Here is a 17300-nt window from a genome sequence, read left to right as displayed (position 1 = left end):
CAATTTGGACATTTAGAAAATGAACCAAGTCATCATCTTCCCCTTCCTTGCTTGGCAAGTACTATGGCGCATCATTTTTCTTGTTTCGGCGCAGTAAGGACTATATGTCTATACCACTGTATAGCTCATGAAAAACGGGTACAAATGAATTATCGAGTATTTGTTATCTCTCGTTATAACTAATTTCTCTGTAAATAATGAGTCGTGACTAAGTAGGAAATAAAAATGAATTGACATGAACTATATATTAACAACCCTATACCCATAGATTAGGTTATTACATGAACACCATAATATGAGCTGGAGTCTAGCGTCAAACATTATTGAGATGAGTCTAAGTCTGATATTATTATATGAAATAATATTGAACTTAATTAAACTTCAAAAATTAGTTTACGAAATGAGAAATGTTAAAAAATTATAAGAAGATAATTGTCCACCACCTATGTGCAGGGCCGTCTCGACCAGAAGGCCACTAAATCAATCACTTAGGCTCTCAATTTCTCCAAAAGATTTACATATATATACATATCGTTTATAGAAAAATCTCATGCGTCGATGAATTTGAAATGAATTTTTTGAAAAAAAATATTATAATCCTTACCTCATTTAATAAATTGTTGCCTCATATATATGACTATTATCATGAACCAACATTATTATTCTTATATTTACTTTTCTAGTTTTCTTAATATCCTTTCACTATTTTTATTCTCTCATAATTGAATTGTTGCCTCATATATATGACGATCATCATGAACCAACATTATTATTCTTATATTTACTTTTTTAATTTTCTTAATCTCCTTTCACTATTTTTATTCTCTCATAATTGAATATTTTAAAGTCTTTCAAACCATCAAACCTTCTACCTTATGCAAAATTTATGATTGTGTGTTCATAAAAAAATCAAATTTATTTTTTGGTGTCTTCTTCAAATTTCAAGCACTAAAACTAATCAACGCTATATTAATATTATTATATCAACCTATCAAATTCAGCGCAACACTAGTGCAATGTAATTAGGAAGAGAAAAGTAATCACAAATCGCTAAATTAAGTCCACGAGCTTAGCAAATCAAACCGTGGGCTTTGCGTGTATGGTAATCCACGCACCTCCTCTTCATCATATATATGTAGACGCTAAAGGTTTGTAATTTTTTTAAAATTTAGACACCTAAAATCAAATCGACGTCATATATATTGTTTTGTACATCAAATGAAAACACTCGACTTAAATATATAGAAAATATTGGTGTGTTGATGTGAATAAGTTTTTGCATTGATTTTTATAAAGAAATGAAACAACGTAACACATCATATGATGATGAGTTGAATTTTTAAGGGAAATTTCCTGCTCAACACATTTTTTTTTGGGATAAAACCTTCAAAAATATTACTATCACATTTAGTAATATCTAACTTGGTACTCTAGAAAATATTGGTATCTGAAATAAATTGACTTTAACTTATACAAAAATGTGTCAAAGATTTTTACACGACTAAACATCTTTTACACATGGCAAAGATAATCTGATAACTACCATTTGCTGCCCAATTTTTAAGAGAAAGTCAGTACAATCAAAATCCAAGACAGTATCACATGGGTATTACAAAGATAATTAAAAATAGTGACTGCTAAGGTATTAGAATGACAACAACAACCAAAAAAAAAAAAAAACGATAACGGTATAAGACACATATCTAAATTATTAGTTTTTCGTGAATTAGTATTATTTATGTGTTAAAGTATATCTGAACAATTAGTTGTTATATTTTCCTATTCTAACGCTGCAGTCATAATATTTCAGATAGAAAAAAATAATAATTGATAATTCAAATATATTTTAATATATAAATAATAATAGTTCAGGATTTCAGACAGAAAAATAAAATAATTGATACTTAAAATGTGAAATCGCAACAAAACCAATACTCCAGTGTAGATGTGCTTTAGGCTAGTAACATAAAAAAAGAACCAAGTCATCATCTTCCACTCTCTTGCTTGGCAAGTACTAAGGCGCATCAATTTTCTTGTTTCGGCGCAGTAAGGACTATACGTTTATACCATTGTATAGCTCATGAAAAACGGGTACAGAATTGTCGAATATCGGTTATCTCCTGTTATAATTAATTTCTTTATAAATAATGAGCCGTGACTAAGTAGGAAATAAAAATGAATCGTTATGAATTACATATTAACAACCCTATACTCATAGATTGGATTATCACGTGTACAAATATTATGAGCTGGGGGTCTAGTATCGAACAAAATTGAGATGAGTCTAACTCTAATATTGAACTTAATTAAACTTCAAAAATTAGTTTACGAATAAGAATTGTTAAAAATTATAAGAAGATAGTTGTCCACCACCTATGTGGATACTATTATTTGTGTTGACATATTGCTTTTTTTTGTGGTTAAATCCATATTGCTTTCATTTCTAAGATATATCAATGTTCTATCTAATTAAATAAGGATAGCAATCGTTTCATTCTATTTTTCATAGTTTCTTCTAATAATCATTTAAGTTTCTTGGACGTACATCTATAGATAGACTTTTTGCTACATTATTCTGCTAAGTATTGACAAAAATATCTTGTCACAATCGAGCTCTATTAATGATATTGGAAAGACAAAGGCACTAAGCAACAAGGGAGGCTACTCACTACTTTAAAAAAACACGAATTAGAGACGGTTAAATTTGATAGTTGAATAATAAAATTTACCGCTAATTTTATTTAGCAATAAATTAACAATATTTTATTAAAAAATATGTTATCTATGAACAATTTAACAATAAATAAGTGATAATGTCCGTGACTATTTTTTTTTTTAAAAAGTTCTATATCATAAAAGTGGGTTAATTTTTTTTTTTTTAAGTTCTATATCATAAAAAATAAGTTAATAACATAATAATGACCATTATAAGAAGGTTTTGGAGTGTATTACGAAACTTGTTATGTTAGTTAAGACACAACACTTCTAGTTCTGGGCCCCAACCAGCCTACCCTCTTTTGTTCAAAATCACACTTGTGAGTCTTTCTTTAGTTTTCTATTTGGTGTTTGATATTCTTATTGAAACTCTATTAAATCATAATTTGTACTGAAAAATCTCAAATTAGGAAATAAAACGTTCTCTATTAAAGACGACTTCATATCAGGTACATAATGCCATATCAAACTATAATTGTGTTAATTATGTTTCTACTTTATCAATTTTCTTTTGATAAAACTAGAGATTAGTTTTAAGAGCAAGAAATTCCACTTACATTAATTCTATGTTAATTTCGCTTGTGGATTATAAATAGTGTGCATATCATCTACCAATTTTGAAAGAGTTTTAACAACCATAATAACAAATTAAATTCTAGATTGTTTTCTCTAATTTCTAAATTTATAAACTACTAAACAATTAGGGAAATATATGAGCATAAACATATTACTCTATCTTTTTGTCTCCTATCCATTTGACATTAAGGAAAATATTTCCCAGTTAATTAATTTTTTTGTATACGTCACATAGTTAATCACTTGAATCATCCACTACAAAATTCAAATATTTTATTACTTGAAACAGATTTAGGAAAAAAAAAAAACTCTTCATCTACTAGATAGTCCATTAAGCTCTCTGAACGAGCAAAAAAAAACTTAAAATGATACTCTGTTTTGACCTTCCAGTATCATTTTTTTTGTCTCGTTCAGGTTCACATGAACCCAATAGCTTTTGCTCAAACTCGCTAATATCTATCAACATATTAATAAATATTTGACCGTAAATACATTTTTATTATATCTTGGATCCCTCTGTTTCACATAATGGAACAATTAGATTGACCATAAGAATCTGTAACATGGTAAACAGGGTACTGATAAGACGGATAGGCATAATAATACGAGCCGGGCTGCGACTGTACCACCGCAGCAGCAGCTGTAGCTGCAGCTGCAGCTGCGGGCTTTTTATCGCCACCAGCCGGGCCAACGCTCACCAAGTCCGCGTGACCCAAATTCTTCCTCAATAAGCTCGTTAGAGCCGCCGCGTCTACTTCTCCCACAACTTCTAGTTGATTCTTTCCGTCCCCTGTTATAGCTGCTGATTCCACACCTAAGTAAAAAAATAAAAATAAAATATGAGTCAAATTCGAATGATCTTTTTATTTATAATTATTATTAATATGAGACTTTATTCGACACGATTGATTGAAATTACCTGATTGAGAAACAGCAATCTTGAAGGCCTTGGTTCGACATTTCTGATCGTTTCCATTCAAAGATAGTCTAATAACAACCTTTTGCTGCACAAATTTAACGACAGACGTTAATAAAAGAGTTAAATTAAATACTAAAAAAATTAAAAATTATATTAAATTAATTTGCATACCTTCATTTTGTTTGTTTGATTGGGAATTTTTAAATTATAATTGAGTAGGCAGAGAGTGTGTGAAGAGAGGAATATTTAAAATGCTGAGAAATTGCAGTGAGAAAGACTTGTATATTCTTAGCTATTTATAGAGCTTATATTAAAGTAGTTGGATTAAAAGGTATACAAAAAAAGTTAGATTTTTATTAATGAAAAAATAACGCGTATTGAAGAAGAATGATTCAGTCATCCACGAAACTTCTATACGTCATGAACATGACTTAATTTTCATTCTATGGGACAAATATTTCCGTTCTTTTAATTTATTTGTCTTATTTTTTCTTTTGGTCGATTTGAAAATATATATTTCTAATAATTATTTTATTTTCCACGTACAAGCCTGTTGAAATTAATTTATTTTTAGATGTTTTTAAATTCAAATAGATTTAAAACACTTTTATAATTGTAGTGTTTGAGTAAGATCAACTCTTGTTTACAAGTTAAATAGTAACAAAATAAATAGTCATAAATTAGAAATTCTAAATCATAATAACTTTAAGATTATAAGTCACAGCTATAAACCTATCTTGCCTTGAATTTAAGACCATAACATTCAAAATATTTTTTACTTTCTTAACTTATATGACAAATTAAAATCATACAAACAAATTAAAACATTAATATATATTTTCTCCATTTCATTTTATGTGACACCGTTTGACTTGACACGATATTTAAGAAGAAAAGGAAGACTTTTGAAACTTGTGGTTTCAAACAAAGATATTTGTGTGATTGAAAATTATTTCATTCAGAGGTAAAAGGGTATTTTAAAGTTAAATTAGTAAAATGATATTTTTTTTGAAACAAACTAAAAAGACAAGATTGTCACATAAATTGAAACAGAAAAAATATTCCCTGTATTTTAAAAATCACTAAATTAAAACATTGTTTTGATATATTATGCATATCTAATGTAACATCCAAGGATGCAAAAGTTTCTTTTATTTTTTAAATTTTTTTATGGGTAATTAAATTAATATTAAAATACATAAATTAAAACAAAAAAAAGTACAAAATTCATATAAACTCACAATAGATCCTCTAGATTCTTCCTAATAAGTGGGGTCCCAAAAAAGTCAATAAGTCAACCTACAATTTGGACATAGAAAATTTAACAAGTCATGATACATCTTCCACGCAATCACCAGGAAATTGAAAGAGATTACGACGTGGAAAAGTAAGAGACGTAAAAACCATTTCCCCCTTTTCTTGCTTCGTACGCTCAGAAAAAATGGGTACGTTATCTAGAGAAGAACTCAAGATTTGAAGATTTCAGGGGCATAAATATTATCTTAGCTCAAATATGAGCTCATAATTTGAACAGTAAGCCGCACACCAATATTACCTTGAGCGTCGTAGCTAGATTTGAGCACAGGTCTCATGGGTGGTTCCTCTAATTTGTACCAGCAGCACAATGACAAGCCTATACTTTTTATGGGTGGACATTTAATTATATACTAATTTATGTCAATTTCTCAAGATAGATATACACATACACACATGATTTTTCCTAAAGTTAATCGGTGCACATGCACCCCACCCTATAGGGTGGGTCCGCCTCTTTCTCCCACTATAACTAATTCTTTTATATATCATGATTGAGTCTAACTCAAATATCATTATAAAAAATAATATTAAACCGAATTAAACTTCAAAACTATTTTATGAGTGAGAATTATGAGAAAAAAAATATATAAGAAGATAATTGTCACGTTCATAATTGACGTGGACGCTATTATTTGTGTTAGACATATTCCTTTTTTGTGGTTAAATCTATATTAGTTTCATTTTAAAAATAATCAATGTTTTATCTTAATAAATAGGGATAAGGGTCTGAAAAATACTTCAACTTTGGTCAGATTTGCTGTTGCGATACTAAACTTTCATGAAGACCTATTACCTCCCTAGACTATTTAATCTAAACATATATATTTGCCCACGTGGACATAAAAAAATAATGCAAAATTATAAATAGTAATGTGTCCATGTGGGCACATATATACCTTTAAAATACACTATTAAATAGTTCAGGGGGTAAAAACTACGTTATTAAATAGTCTAGGGAGGTAATAGGTCCTTATGAAAGTGTAGTATCGCAACAACAAATTCGACCAAAATTGAGATATTTTTCAGACTCTTATCCCTAATAAATAACGATGGCTATTGTTTATTCTATTTTTCATATTTTCTTCTAATAATCACATAAGTTTGTCGGACATACATCTATAGAAAGATGTTTTGCAACATTATTATGCTAAGTATTGACAACAATATTATGTCACGATCGAGCTATAATAATTAATAATATTGGAAATACAAAAGCACTAAGCAATAAGGGAGGCTAGGCACTACCAAAAATACATGAATTAGACATTGTCAAATTTGGTAACTAAACAATAAATTTTCTTCTTAATTCTATCTAGTAATGAATTAGCAGTAGATTATTAACAAATTATGTTATCTATTATATGAACAATTTATGAATAAATTAACCATGAAGATCGTATCTAATTTCAATTTTTGTTGTAAGTCCTATTTCATAAAAGTGCATCTCACTTTATGTTTTTATATTATATGAACTTTAATTTGAGTGGCTTTCCAAAAATTAAAGAGCTTGTGCTAATTTGCCAAAATGTGAAGAAAAGTAGAAGCGTAACTACTTTTTGTTTTTAAATAGAAAAATTCAGAAAAGACAATTAACTTTTTGGAATTATTTCAGAAAACCGTGTTTAGACGGTAAAATGTATTTCTTGATTAGTTGTTAACCAAACGAGTCAACCAGAAGACTAGAGTACTAATTAAGTTTAAATATAAAATATAAAATATAAAATATAAAATTATGTAGAATTCTAGAAAGGATGTTTAGCATATTCATAATGATCAAAGCAGGGTCAAAGGTTGATGTTGGAGGTGATATCATAAAGATTAATTAACAATGCAAGATTGGATCATTGAAAAATTTCATGTTAAAAAATGATGCAATCAACTATATATTAGAGGGTTAAATACTTCATTATTATAATAACTATAGAATAATTAAGGTAGTAGCCATTGGCAATAAGATTAGAGTAGGTTCCTTGTCATTATATAATGTTAATGTGTCTTCTAATATATCATTAATCTGCTAATTAACTATAGTAATTGATTAGTGGCCTCTCATGGTCTCATAAGTTATTATATTCTCGAGCAGACAAATCAAGATTATTATTATTAGATCAGTGAAAATTCTATGTCCAGACTTAAATATTTTCCGTCTAATATGCATATTAAAATAAAGTTACGAATTTTAAATATTCATTATTGAACAAGACAAATGTATAACATGAGCCTAGTCAAGTTTCAAGTCATACTTTAATATAGATTTAAATAAGCGAAAGAAATCATGATTAAGAGTAATTATTCCTTGAGGGTTGTTACAAATCATTTTACATATCTCGTGTTATATTATATTATGTTGAATTGTTTTAATAAAAATATTATTATGTTAAAAAATATTATATTATTTCCTGTCATTTTTGTAATGTCATGCACTAGAAAAATAAGTCTTCTAGCGGAATTAATGATATTACTTTAAAGTATCTCGAGAAAATTCATCAAGATTAATAGTAACTTAGTCATGATTTTCGAAAAGTACACAAGAAATTTTTCAAATTTTGCTTACTTTTCGAAACAACTAAACATTAAAAAATATTTTTCAAGAAAATAATAAATTAACTAGGATATGATAAATATAAAAAATCATTGTTGAGATGGCCGAGTTGGTCTAAGGCGCCAGATTAAGGTTCTGGTCCGAAAGGGCGTGGGTTCAAATCCCACTCTCAACATTATGATTTTTTAACAGTGTATAACATATATATATTTTTAATTATATTATACTAATAAATAAAGAACTAATATAAAGATTTGTTAAGAGGACGATTCAACTAGATGACTGGAGTACTGATTAAGTTAAAATATAAAATTTGAAATTATAAAGATTTGTTAAGAGGATGTTAGCATCATTAGTGATCAATGTTTAATTTAAATAATGGTAGAAGCAGAAAAGAGAGTTAATTCATTATTATAATTCAAAGTCATGTTATTCTTATAGACTATAGAATACTAGTATATAATTAATTTTCATATTGATAAAAAGTTTTAAAATTTGTAATACATAGTTATTTCTTTCTTTATCTATTTATTCAAGGATAAAGTATGATTTGAAGCTTGACTAGGCTCACATTATAGTTATGGCCCAAATACTGAATTTTAATTTGTACATTTCAAAACATTATTTTGTTAAATAATGAATATTCACTACAATAAAAATAACTTTTAGCGGTAATAAATAGACACATTAATAAAGAGTGCTAAAGTCTTTACCGGCATTAGTTAAGTGCCATTAGATTCAATGTCGCTAAAGCCTTTAGGGACATATACAAAGAGTCCTAATTGCCGCTAAAAATAAATATTTAGCGGCAATTGCTAATTAATTGCCGCTAAAGATCATTTTTAATGTAGTGATTTATATTTTCTTAACCAAATAATTACATGGTCATTTAACATCTCTCTCTATAGCTTGTTAAAAAAAATCTCTTTTCAATCATAGACAAATACACAGTGTATATAGATGGTATGCAAATGAAAGTCTCCGTTAGGGGTGTGTAAAATCGAACTGAAAATCGAATCAAATTGCAAATCGAGTCGAATTGAAAAAAAAACCCTGACTAGTGGTTTGGTTTGACTTGGTTTTTGTATTGAAAAAAAACCTAATTATATTTGGGTTGGTTTAGTTTTAACTAAAAAAATCAACCCGAGATCAAACCAACCCGACATTATATATATAATTTTAAAATTTTATTTTATGCATAAAAATATTTACTTTGATATAATTTTTAAATATTTCTTATATACTTTTTCATATCTTTTATCTTTTAATATATTATTTCAAGTTTGAAACTTAGAATTCTAAATAGTCCAACAAATATTATAGTCCACAGATGTTGATAATTATAATAAAACTTAAATCAAAATCAAATTAATACTAATGCTAAAAAAAAATCAATTCAACATTAAAAATGACAATAATATTGAATCTTTGTTCTTTAGTTTTACATTGGTTTAGACAATTAAAATAGATAATCTAATTTTGATTTCCTTTAATATTTAGTCATGTAACTAATACTTATTAAACTTATTTTAGCATGATTAAATACTTTTAAATTATGATCATTTCATTATGACTTGTTAATTTACAATATTTGTTTTACGCGATTTCATCATTATTTTTTTTGTTGGATATTTTAGTGTCATTAATCATATCATATTTTGTGTTATTTTCTTAAGAAACACCTTAGATAGTTGTATTTTGGTAGGACTAAAGAAATATTTGAAGTACAAGTAAATTATATGTTTGTATGAATACTTTACCGGAAAAATCCGAAAATCCCAAAAAAATCCGAGGTTGAAAAAACCGAGTTTTATTGGTTTATAAATTAAAAAATTCAACACAAATGGTTTGATTTGATATTTGAAAAAATCCGAATCAACCCGAGCACGTACACCCCTAATCTCCGTATATCATTTAAGGGTTTAAATTATAAATATTGACAGGTAACAACGCGAAGATTTTTTATTCTATGATTTATGACTAAGGTTGCGATAACTCTAAATATTACATACCTGGTGATGAGTGTCAATTTGATCTCTCTTTTTTGGACGCTTAAGTTCTTCTTCTTCCACAAATTTCTAAAATTGTCTAGACAAAATCACAAATTAGGTCGAATCAAGATTGTAAAACTACTTTCTCACATATATTAATTGCAAAGTCAAGTCAATAATTTCATGGTAATTTTACTGAAACATTGGATTATAAGTACTTGGAAATTTACCTGAAGATTAGTAGCCATGATTTTTTGAAAAGTAAACAAAAAAGGGAAATTTTCAAACACAAAATTTTACGTATTAATTAGGTTTTCTTCTTCTTTTCCTTATCAAATATTCCCTCCGTTCATGTTGTACGTCATTTAAATGTGAACGGATATACTTTTTTTCCCATTAAACTTTGTCTTCATTAATTATTGATGTGAAAAAAGTTACAATTCGACTTTGCCATATACCTAATAGGAGTACATAATAACAAAGATAAAATAAGTATAAAATAGTAAATTTCGTTTTGATTTTTTAAACTAAATAAGTAAAAATAAATATATATTTTTAATTAAAAATAAACGGAAAAAGTATATTATCTTTCTACTTATGAGACTTCCTAAATAAATATCTAATGGTCCTAAAATTAAGACCCCGTTTGAATAATTCAAAGATGACTCGTAGGCTAAATAATAATTATATAATTTGTCATATGCTAACACAAAATTGACATGACTCTCCTAGTGAAGACTAATACTTTTCTCATTTTCATTTTCATTTTCATTTTATATGTAACTATTATCTTTATTTTTAATTTTAAAAGAATAATATTAACAATTTTTAATTATTTGGGTTTTGGAAGTGCAACTCCCACACCATAAAATTGTCTAACAAAACAAAAATATCTATGTACTCTTATCCATCCACAGATTTTCTCAAGTCATCAAAATTATACATTTTTTTATGATCGTACAAAGCGTATACAAATTTATTAATGATAATATACTACTCCACCCATTCCACTTTAATATATTTATATGATGCAATTCAGAGCAATGAACAAATTTATTTTTGGTGTGAATTTAAACATCAAATCTTAAGATTATTTTAAAGTAAAATTTATGTATTTAGAAATTATATAAAAAGGTATATTTTTTTATCTTAATTATATGTCACACTTTCTTTTCAGTCCATTCTAGAAAGATGACACTTTTTCAAACATCAATGACTTATTTGAGACTATTTAAATTTCAAAAGTTTTTTTTTCTTTTTTTCTTAAAACTTTGTGTCAACTTAACTACATATAAATTGGGATGGAGGAAGTATAAGTTGTTATTTTCTTACCACTAATTAAACTACAACCTTTCCTTAATAATAAAAATACAAATCCTCAACAAGAATAAGTACAAACAAAAGAAACTAATACTTATCATATTAATTAACTCTAATGAGATAATGAAACACCATGAACAGAAAATGTGTTTAACTCTCCAAATAATAATATTGTATTACATGAAATGAAACAAAAAGAATACTATAATTCTTCTTATTTTTCCTCAAAGAAGTCTCATCATCAAAATGGAAAACATGAGTGGTTATTATAAGGAACTTCGTACATTTCAACCCAGCTTGGAATTACCCTATTATTATAATTACTATGACAATTACATGAATTAACCACTGGTGGATCAACTTTTATCTTTTCTTTTTCTTCTTTTTTCTCAACTGGCACTGGACCTTGGTTCACTATATTAGCAAATCCCACTTTTTTCCTAATTATATTAACCAGCTCCACTGCATCTATTCCCTCTCCAATCACTGTCAGTAATTTCTTTTCTTCATCTAAACTTACGTTCACCACTCCTGCAAACATGAATAAATCATGTCATGTCTAGTTAATTATATCTACCACACCATTTATTTCATCGTATCTTGTATGATCACTAAATTTTATCCTGTGATATAATAATAGTTCTTTGACTTTAAAAATAAAAAAGAGCTCTCTAATGTTAAGTGACACATGAAAAAAATATGTTCCAATATTTTTGGACTGTCTAGTTTACAAAACATGTATACAATGTTATAATAAATTATGTATACTTATTATACAATAATCTACGTATGTATAAAGGTTTTGATACTAGTAATATAGTATATAATATTGTTATACGTACCTGGTAAAGTTGCTGCTATCTTCATGATTTTATTTTTGCAAGAAGTTTGTTTAAATAAGCATGGTACCATTGGCTTCAACCATCCTAAAATACAATTCTTCAAAGTTGGTCGAGGTTGACATCCATTCACAGACACATCAACAACTACCTTTATCTGCATTTAATTATAAATTATCAATAATTATACTAATTAACATTGGTTGGTTTGGGTTAGCTGATTAAAAATAATGGATACACATAAAAACGTAGCACTGAAAAGCATTTTCAGGTGTTAGTAATCAATTTTATAAATAAATAGTTGCATGTTTAGAAAAAGGTGTAGAATAGTTGTAGATATAGTAATAAACTTGTTAGTGTGTTTTGTTAAAAGGTGTTGATAAACACTTAAATCTGTTAAGATGACTAAGATATCCTTAAAGCTATCAAAAATAATAATATAAATTTAAATATATTTTATGGACGAAACAAAATAGAGAGATAATTAGAAGAGTTGATATCAAATTAAAAGTGCTTGCAAGTTGTAAAATCATAAGTCAAAAGTAACAAAATTGTGATTTTTGATTGATTTTTACTAGTAAGCACATTTGATATACTTATAATCTTATAAAGAAAAGATAAATAAAAGTACAAATAGTACCGTCATTGTTTCTCTCTTTCTTAAAACTTTGTGACTTGTGAGGTTACAATTTTAATTGATTTGGTCATGTATTTATACTCAAATCAAGTGGAAAATCTTACATTATTTGTTTCCATGAAATAAAGGTTAATGAGTATATCACAATCAAAAGGACTTTGTCAATTAGTTGCATAACTAATGACAATTTGTCTCATTAATTAATTAGTACTTATTAGGACAAATTAATCGGTAGTTAAATGAGAAATTAATTAAAAGATGCAAAATATTTCTAACATGACACCTTCCTGGCTAGCGGTAAAGAGTCACCCATGCTGACTTCTCTTAAATTGTAGAAAAATAAGGAGTATAGGATCTTCTATCCTTAATCAGAGTTGTCGGGTTCAAGTTTTGAATAAGAAATTTCTTTTATTAGGGAGCGCTTCACCTTTAGATGAGCCTTATGCAATGTCGATTAACTTATCGAGTGAGAAACCAAAAAAGAAGTTAAAGAGTATATTTAATTTTTTATAACTCTTCTCTACTTTTTCTAAGTTTTCTCATGTCCACGACGACTTTTTGCTGTGGTGGCAGTTGTGAAGGAGATCATTTTCTCACCATTAATATTTAATAATATTGTGACTGGCCAACAAAAATTAAATGAAAAATTAATCATCCTTAATTAGCACAAATAAAGAGTCAAGCAAAGTCTTTCTTCCTATTTTTTTCATTGTTTTTGACTCTTATATTTCTTTTAAACTTGTTTGACACGGTGAAAATGCTTTCCACACATTTGTGGTGGGTTCGAACACCTTTCTCTTCTGTTCTAAAATTTATAACTCCAAACTCTTAATCCTGGCTCTGTCTCTGGGTAGAAGGTTAGTAGTATTGGAGTGTTGTTTTGTCGTGCGTAGGTTTAGGCTTGTTAATTAGCGCCGGCTGTAATACTAGCTAATTTTTGTCATATGTTGGTTATTGTTTTTTCGAGTATTGCACTATTTTGTTGTTATTATTTTTTTTTCTGGTAAACTTTGCAACGTTTTTCTTATTAACAACTATACTTTCTTCATTATTATTTTTCCTCTTTTGCTCGAATTTAATGCACTTGAGCCTAAAGTCTTTCGGAAACAACCTCTCTACCTACACAAGATGGTGATAAAATCTGCGTACACTCTACTCTTTCCAAATTCTATTTGGCGAGATTTCACTAAGTATTTTGTTGCTATTATATTTATAGAACTACACAGATACTCCCTCCGTCCACTATTGTTTGTCAGGTATACTAAAAATAGTTGTCCAAAATTAATTGTCAATTTAAACAATCAAGAAACAATTAGTCACTTTTTTCCAATTTTGCCCTTAATAATTACATAACTACTTATTTCAAAAAGTAGTCATTTAAAAGTTACAAGACTACTTTAATATGAAAAAAGTTGTTTTTACAATTTTCAAAAAGTACAAACCATTTTAATAATGATTGATAGTAGGGTTATATTAGTCAAATTGCACCTTATATTAAACTTTTCTTAAGAGTTGTGCATGATCTTATCATGACAAACAATAGTGAACGGAGGGAGTAGGTTATTATTGTAAAGAGCAAGCAAGTCAAACGTATAGAACTTTTGTTACTCCTATTAGTTAGAGCTGAACTTTCAATTAGGTTGACTTAAGGGCTAACCTTATTGGCTTTGAGTAGGTAAACGTTTTGTTTCTTTTCAAGTCCTTCACATGTAGTAATCCCACCATATCAATTTTTGCGGCCATGTTTAATTATGTGACGCTTTTCCTGGAAGGCGGGTTAATGAGGTCGAGACAAGCAGGACTAGCAAATTTCTAAATATGTGTAGAATATAGATGTTTTTTTAAAGCAAATCTCCAATTAGAATTTAGGAGGAAAGTAAAGAGTTTACAAATCATGACTTAAGTTTACATGATAAACATGTTTTTGAATCTGCTATGACATAGTTCAAAAGATAAATTTGTATGAACCTGGATTCAAAAAGGATAATACGTATCATAGACTTCAGTGATAAAATATTGGAAATGTCTTTTTTTTTAAAAATAAAATAAAATTATAACTTGTTATCTTAAACATAACATAAGAGCATAATACTAATTTTTTTAATTTTTTATATAGTATTATTTTTTTTAAAAAACAAACAAATAGGTATGGAGAAACGCAAAATATATATAGTATTATATTATCCAATTGTTGTCTTGAATTTAATATGTTTCTTCATTATCAATTTCTTTTTAAGTGGCGGTAAAACAACAAACTAGTCAACTGTTTTTTGTTAATCATGGGGACATATAGAGAATTGACAACCTCTGACTTCTTCCAAATATAAAACTTAATTAGTTAAAAAGGTTCGACTTTAATTAGTTGGTTGAATGGAGAAGAAATTATTAGTGGAATAGGGTACCTACGAATGTGGTACGCCCTCATTTTTAATGAATTCACATTTTCTAGTGTATTAGTTTGACGATATTTTTGGTAAATCCTCGATTCAAATTAACATTTTTAGATGAACGAAATAGGATATTAGTATATCTAATACATAATTTAAATGTGAAAAATTGTTCTCTAAGAAAAAATGTTGAATAAATTGATCGTAAATTATGAGATTTGAAAATCTTTTTAAATTCGAAAAGATATTAATCATAGAGAAAATAGAATTTCCACAATACATGCAAATCCCTCTGATATCATTTAAGAACAAACTCTTGTTTGCACCCCAAAAACAGATTTTTGTAGAATCATTAGTAGAAAGTAATCATATCAAGAATCAGGCATATAAAGCAAATATAGAATTCATACTAAAAACAACGGAGAATGAAATAGGGCATAATACGCATAATACATAAACATGACTTTTAACTTGACTTCAGTGGACAACTATGCCCTCCAACTTTGAGTATGCACAAGTAGACACTTAAACTTGTATAAAATTGAACAAGTAGACACACGTGTCCTACATGGCATAATACATGTAGGACGTAAAATTGCTAATGTAGTGTGCAATGTAGGACGAATGTGTCTATTTGTTCAATTTTATACAAGTTTGAGTGTCTACTTGTTCACATCCAAAGTTAAAGGTTATAGTTGTCAGCTAGCGCCAAATTAAGGGTCATGTTTATGTATTATGTCATACATAAATATGCCCTTTAACTTGGGCTTCATTTCATATTTGTGTCTAATAGTTTTGGGTGTGCACAAGTGAGAACTTTAACTTGTATAAAGTTAAATAAATAGACACTTTAATCCTACATGAAATAATACACACAGGACACCACGTAGGATTAAAATTGTCATGTGGTATGCCACACAAGATGTGTGTGTCTATTTATTTAATTTTATACAAGTTATAGTGCCTACTTATGCACACCAAAGTTGAAAGACATAAATGTGAATTAAGACCAATTTAGAGGACTTATTTATGTATTATGCTAATGAAATAGCACCGACAACAAATTATACCATGACAACAAAAGCCAGCGAGAGACAATAGAATCGAAAAATAAGATAATAGGAAAATTATAAAAACAATAATGATAAAAAAAAGAAGAAGGGAAAATTGTATATAATAGCAAACTATTAATTCAAATTAAATACTATAAACATAGTTTGATTTAATTGTACCCTATAACAAACTATTGCTATTTCTCCTCTCTCCTGGTGAATCTCACTCGCCACTCTCGTTCTCTCCCTCGCCTCTCTCACTTTTTATACAAACGCAAATATATAAAATGCGTTTGTATTTGTATAAAGCGAGAGAAAATTGTATATATACATATATTTTCGTTCCCCTTTCTCCCCTCTCCCAGATCTCGCTTATACAAACAGAAATGTATAAATTGCGTTTATATCTATATAAAGCGAGAGAAAATTGTATATACACATGCGAATACATATATCTTCGTCCTATACACTTATAATTATACAATACAAATATTCCCCTGCCCAATTCTATTTTGCCTTTCTCTCTTTCTTGCTTTATACAAACATAAATTATACAATTGATCTTTTGTATATGTATATACCGAAACAAAAACATATTATATACAACTGCTTTCTTTTGTATATGTATAGCAAAATATACATATTTATGTTTGCTATGGAGTGCAATTATGCAAACTATAGCTATAGCATACAAATATTATTTTTCTGTTTGCTATATATGAAAGTTGCTCAAAAAAAGACTAGATAAACCTACCTCTACTTCTCCTCGAACTCACTATAGCTAACCTCTTACACTTCCTCATACTCGGTATTCCAATTGCCCAAGATATTTCTGATATATTATAAAAGGATACTAGATAATTAATTAAGATAACCAGTTGTATAATCAGCATTGGTGTCTGATTCCTATGACACAACATTACTACTAACCATCAAATAGCACTTCCACCATACATATTTCAAACAGCTTCACATATGCAATCCAACCTAATATGCAAACTTGAA

The 17300-nt window shown here is 28.0% G+C and overlaps 2 protein-coding genes and 1 non-coding gene across 3 annotated transcripts; 1 reads left to right on the top strand and 2 right to left on the bottom strand.

The window, feature by feature from the left end:
* Window positions 1–3544: 3544 nt before the first annotated feature.
* On the bottom strand, window positions 3545–4510 carry LOC125839270 (heavy metal-associated isoprenylated plant protein 39-like). The gene is made up of 3 exons (XM_049518245.1): window positions 4382–4510; window positions 4211–4295; window positions 3545–4105 (listed from the first exon to the last, which is right to left on the bottom strand). Exons 1-3 carry the CDS (start codon window positions 4385–4387, stop codon window positions 3813–3815), a joined length of 384 nt encoding a protein of 127 aa, XP_049374202.1. The 5' UTR covers window positions 4388–4510; the 3' UTR covers window positions 3545–3812.
* Window positions 4511–8163: 3653 nt separating this feature from the next.
* Window positions 8164–8244, top strand: TRNAL-AAG (transfer RNA leucine (anticodon AAG)). Its single transcript has one exon. It is a non-coding gene; the product is annotated as a tRNA-Leu (tRNA).
* A 3334-nt stretch (window positions 8245–11578) lies between these two features.
* On the bottom strand, window positions 11579–12898 carry LOC125839285 (disease resistance protein Pik-1-like). The gene is made up of 3 exons (XM_049518264.1): window positions 12860–12898; window positions 12223–12376; window positions 11579–11911 (listed from the first exon to the last, which is right to left on the bottom strand). Exons 1-3 carry the CDS (start codon window positions 12863–12865, stop codon window positions 11622–11624), a joined length of 450 nt encoding a protein of 149 aa, XP_049374221.1. The 5' UTR covers window positions 12866–12898; the 3' UTR covers window positions 11579–11621.
* Between the last annotated feature and the right edge of the window lie 4402 nt (window positions 12899–17300).

Source organism: Solanum verrucosum, unplaced genomic scaffold (assembly GCF_900185275.1).
Source record: "Solanum verrucosum unplaced genomic scaffold, falcon-dt-bn FXZP01000170.1, whole genome shotgun sequence".
Classification (NCBI taxonomy): domain Eukaryota; kingdom Viridiplantae; phylum Streptophyta; class Magnoliopsida; order Solanales; family Solanaceae; genus Solanum; species Solanum verrucosum.
The sequence above is the reverse complement of the archived record's forward strand: the minus strand, read 5'-3'. Positions and strand labels throughout refer to the sequence as shown.

What these genes read in the sequence shown, in the direction of transcription:
- LOC125839270 (XM_049518245.1), bottom strand. An exon ending in GATTGCTGTTTCTCAATCAG is followed by an intron (nt 4,106 to 4,210) that starts GTAATTTCAATC and finishes TTTTTTACTTAG; the next exon opens with GTGTGGAATCAGCAGCTATA.
- LOC125839285 (XM_049518264.1), bottom strand. An exon ending in GATAGCAGCAACTTTACCAG is followed by an intron (nt 11,912 to 12,222) that starts GTACGTATAACA and finishes TCATGTTTGCAG; the next exon opens with GAGTGGTGAACGTAAGTTTA.